Below are 5,177 nucleotides of genomic sequence, written 5' to 3' on the forward strand. Positions count from 1 at the left end.
TTAATCAGCTATACCTTCGGAACCGTAAGTCACATGAACTTGAAATTTGGTATGCAGACATATCTACAGTAGGTGCTTTTAGTAAGGTATATATAAATGAGTCTGTAAAATGGGGCGTGGCACATCCCAAAAGCGTGGAATTTTTTATCAGCTATAACTTCGGAGCCATAAGTCACATAAACGTGGAAATTGGTATGCAGACATATCTATGGTACATAGGTGCTTATAGTACGGTATACATAAATGAGTTTGTGAACGGGACGTGGCACATCTCATAGGCGTGAAATTTTTAATCAGCCATAACTTCCGAACAATAAGGGCCGGTTGCTCAAAGCCTGGTTGACACTAATTATCGGTTAACATCGTTATCGACGTTTTCGACTCCATGCAACCGGCCCTTAGTAACATGAACTTGAAATTTGCTATGCAGACATATCTATGGTACATAGGTGCTTATAGTAAGGTATTTTTATATAGATGAGTTTGTAAAAGGGGGCGTAGCGCATAACAAAGGCGTTGAATTTTGTACCAGCCATAACTTCGGAACCAGAATTTACATGGCCCCTTTAATTCTTTCTGATATGCCTTTCGAATTTACAGACTCAGTTTCCAGTTCGCTTAGCTTTTGAAATGGTAATAAACCAGAATTCCTTAAAACAAACCCCAAAACTTTATCGAAAATAAAACCTATCATAATTGAATTGGAAAATGTATTTATGTTAATAGAGGCTTTGAAGTATTAAAAAATTGCTATGAAATAATATTAGAGTTATTATTCCAAAGAAGTTAGATAGCTAAAATTTTAGTATTACAACATTGGTATTTCTACTATTACTTACATAAATACCGTCGTTTAAAGTACAAAGCCGCGTATCGTCATTCTGCAAAACCGCGTAACTGACATTTGCTGCCAAAAATTGGATTTGCTCACACAAGCTCTTGGCTCAATTCTTGTACATTCGTCCTGAAATATACCTGCCAGAAATTCGATTGCTTTAAAAAAAAGAAAACCATTTTGAAATATGAGTATTTTTACTATCTAGAAAATAATTTAAGCAAATTAACTTACGCGGTTTGTTGATACGCGGGTTTGTACTTTAAACGACGATATATTATTTATTGGAGATGTTTTAATGTAAATGATAAAAACACCTGCTGTGCCAAAAAGTTATTATTATATTTCATATATTGGGTGTAATCACCCAAGCTATACAACTGTCCTTCCGTATTCTCCTATAGCAAAATTAGAGAAGAAATAAAATTAAACATCGTTACATAAAGTTTTTTTCATATTTGTATAAAGACGAGGAGGGAAACCCGCGGGTAAAAGCTTCATAAAAATAAAAATTAAGCACTGTACGACTTCTAATTTAACGAGAGCAAAGGGATTCAAGAAAACTCTTTATGATTAAATAATATATACTATTACTAATACGTATGCAAAAAATTATTATTTTTCGTTAGCCTTTATGAAGACTACAGGCTTGCAAAGATAATTCTATACAAATTACGACTGCAAATCGAAAAAGAGCCCTGATAATGAATTGCTGAAATATTGATTTGCAACACAAACACTTTTAACATAAATAACATAACTGGCATATATTAATAGAAAAAAAGGAATTAAGTCGATGTTTTTTTTACGATAGGAAAATTAATATCTGATTTGAGTAATTTCGGCAAACTTTGAGGGCTTGTTACCTGGAGAATAAATAATAAAATTTCAAGAAATTTGAGAATTAAGCTAAAAATAATATCGGTTTATAGATTTAATTAAGATATTAAGGAAAATATAAAATATTCAAAGTGGACTTTATCGCACGAAATCGACATTTCGTTACATAGTGCGGTGTTATTACTGCATGCAATAAGATAATAAAAAATAATGCCTGCAATCTAAATAAAAAAAAAAAAACATGAAATTAATGACGAAAATCACACAACAGAAGAAATCGACATTACTTGCATCACTTGCACCAAGCATGGCGTCGTAATATGCCATGTTCAGTTTATCTGACTGACTGATTTTTGACATTTTTGGTTGTAGGGAACTCATCTTCCAACGGACGTTGCTCGGCAAATAATGACAGCTCCGTAGACGTCGATGGTATCACTTCATCACTCATACTGATAATTTAAAAAAATCACTGGAAAATCACCTGTCGCACAGCGTTACTGAGCAGCGCGTTATGTGGCAGCAAGGAGCATGTAAATGCAAAATAAATTGTACAAAAAATGTTTTAGAATATAAGTAAATTTTTGTTGAAATTATGTGTAAGTAAACTTTTTCATACCTTTGGAATAGTCCTTTCACGCAAAAATGTCGCCTCAAATTAAAATGCACTGGAAAATCAACTTTTGCACGGAGTCGTTGAGCAGCGCGTCATGCAGCAGGAAGACCAATGAAAATGCAAACTAAGTTCCTTTTGCACAGCCTCACTAAGCGTAAAATGTTTTAAAATATTCACTTTCACTAAAATTTGTGTTTGTAGTACAAACATTTATCTATAATCCACAAATGAAAATTGCTACCGCCGCAAAACGTGTTTCTGCTAGAATGATCGATGGAACAACGTAAACGTCAACTTCAATGTCGTCGTATGGAGAAACAGTCATTAGAAATGCGAAATTGTTGTGGCAAATACTTTTACATGTGGAAAACGTAATCGAAAGAAAATGTAATACGAAACCTTTGAAACAAATATTTTTACATTTGAATTTGATTAGGTTTTTTTTAAAAGCAACGATGCTTTGCTATTGAAACAAATACTGTTTTTTTTTAATGGGTTTTTTTCGCCGCTTTCGGAAATTGGATGATCATGTCCATAAGATAGTTCGCACAGTCATTTTGACAAATTTGTGCGATACTTTCTTAAATTATACTAACTATATACATATGGGTCATTCCATTGCAAAGAGGAAAACGACATAAATTTAAATATGCCCTAATTATCTCTATTTCAGTAGTAACCTCTTCTTAATTTACTACATTTCATTAACCTGTGGAAAAATATAAAAAAGATCAAAAGAAGTTGTAATTTTTTTCTATGAAACTTTTATTTCATGCATAATTACTTTACACCAGTCACAAGGAAATGTCCCAGCAGTCACAACTTTAAATATTTTTTAATATTTCTATGAAGATTTTATTTAAAACGAAAGCGTATTTTACAACACAAATACATCGTTCGTAAAAATTAAGTGTTTTGGCTAAAATTCATTTTTGAGTGAACAAGGGTAAAATAGAGTTCTTTTCAGTGTCCCACCAGCCATATTCATTCAAATTATAGTTACATAAAACTAAGAAATCGTTTGGTATTTTTGTTAAAGAAATTTTATACACTAGTTATCATTTTATGTTAAAAATTCCTTCGCTGTTGTACAAGTTCCGACGACATAGTTAAAATTCACAATTGATCACATTCTGGAGTAAAATGTCCCACTAGTCACAATGGAATGGCCCATATGTAACTTATTAATGGGGTTTAACATAGCAGAGTATGCATTGGCAAACATCCATTATTATCCACCATATCTCTTATTCCTTAAGATTTATGAATTCTGGCATTATCAATAGTTAAAAATGAATTTTGTAACTCTGATATACATTCAATTTTATATAACAACTCCTGAATAAATATTTGGAAACGGGTCGAATTCACAGTAGAATGAGAAAAAATTTGTTGGTGAATATGAATATAAAAAAAAATAAAAATTACTTTGGCAGTTTAAAGTCCAAATAAGTAGAAAAAAATATCAGAGCAGCTGTTTTACTGCTACTACTTATTCAATGTGCCTTGACCGTAAAGAACAATAACGGATAACAGCGAATTCCTAGTAAACCAAAAAAGGAAGTTTCATTTAATTTGAATAGAGTTTCGCTCAATTGAAAAAGGTTTAATTTAATTTGAAAAAGTTTCGCTTAATCTGAAAATGGTTTTATTTAAACTGAAAATTCTATATTTATAATTACCAAAACTTGGTAATGGTTCTCAAGCCATGGTAATAGTTCCCAAATATTGTCAATATTTTGCAACTAAATACCTATGTATATGCCTTTAGCTGTTGAAACTAAACTATTTCCTCAGCGTAATACAGCTAGCCCTGTAAGTGGCTCAATAGATTTTCCAAACCTCAGATTAGCTCTCTGACGTTGGCGAGTATAATCAAATTGGTTTAATTTCTGCATTCATCTTAGGCTATTAACAAAGGCGGCATTCTATGATAGGCATCACTAGGCTTAAATTCTGGCTAACTAGTAACCATACGGACATCTAAAGATATTTTTCTTAACATTAATGCAGCGCTGTGCGCCTTGCTTTTTTTATAAGTAAGGATAACTACAGTTGCCTTGGCGGCTACAAGATGACGGCATCGATTTATTATGTTTACTTGTTTGTTTGTTGTTTATTTGTTTTTTTTTGTCTTTTCATGTTAATTATTTTTTTTTGTATAGTGTGTTGTTGTAGTATTAGTTTGCTATTTTTACGTTTTGGAGTTTTGGTTGTTGCGCCCACTAGAGGAATTACGTTGAAAATAAACGTGTATTTGCCTTTCACCTTAAAGATAAGATGCTTAACTGGGCATTTGTTGATTTAAGCAATATGAAAATTCTAACATAATTATCTAGCATAAACAAATGTTGTATTTTTCTTTTGGTCTATTTTATCTAGAATTTGCTTACGCCTACACGTACAAATATACATGTGCTAATATTTATATGTATATTTTCACACATTTTCCATGCCATATTTTTAACTATTTTCCTTTTCTCCTCCTCAGCTTTTCTTACTTTACCTATTTTTTTATTTTAGTTTCTTTTTATTTCCTGCGCAGCTTTTATATGTTAAATAAATGTGGAAAACCATTATTTGTAAATAAGTGTGTTGCAATGTTCATAACATTTCACTGTTATGTCTTCTACAAAAGTGTGAATTTGGTTTTATTTGCCAGATTTGTTCATTTTGTTGGCATTTTATGTTATTTATGTGCCTAAACATTTATGCATGCGACGAACGTCACAAACTTCCAGTTAGTTTTAGTTAACACCCGAGGTAAACATGTTTGAATTATCCCATTCCAATTGGCTCACATTTGCAAATCGACCTTTTACCACTGAAAGAAAAAACAAAAAAAGTTAAGCAGTTACTAAAATAATTCTTTTTTCACAAAAAAAA

The 5,177-nt window shown here is 31.7% G+C and overlaps 1 protein-coding gene and 1 long non-coding RNA gene across 3 annotated transcripts in view; both read right to left on the reverse strand.

The window, feature by feature from the left end:
• Positions 1-958: 958 nt before the first annotated feature.
• Positions 959-3,067, reverse strand: LOC118745761. 2 transcript variants are annotated; one of them, XR_004993702.1, is made up of 3 exons: positions 2,295-3,067; positions 1,070-2,175; positions 959-993 (listed from the first exon to the last, which is right to left on the reverse strand). It is a non-coding gene; the product is annotated as an uncharacterized LOC118745761 (long non-coding RNA). The 2 variants fall into 2 exon arrangements; XR_004993701.1 differs by having other exon boundaries at positions 982-1,233; positions 1,963-2,175.
• Positions 3,068-4,808: 1,741 nt separating this feature from the next.
• Positions 4,809-5,177, reverse strand: part of LOC118745764 (calsyntenin-1-like) — a 152,991-nt gene continuing 152,622 nt past the window's right edge. The window contains 1 exon segment of the mRNA XM_036479417.1: positions 4,809-5,115. Coding sequence (XP_036335310.1) covers positions 5,039-5,115 — 77 coding nt within the window. The 3' untranslated portion in view covers positions 4,809-5,038.

The sequence above is a fragment of the Rhagoletis pomonella genome, unplaced genomic scaffold, assembly GCF_013731165.1.
Source record: "Rhagoletis pomonella isolate Grant_MI unplaced genomic scaffold, Rhpom_1.0 Rhpom_scaffold_00009, whole genome shotgun sequence".
In the NCBI taxonomy this organism is placed as follows: Eukaryota; Metazoa; Arthropoda; class Insecta; order Diptera; family Tephritidae; genus Rhagoletis; species Rhagoletis pomonella.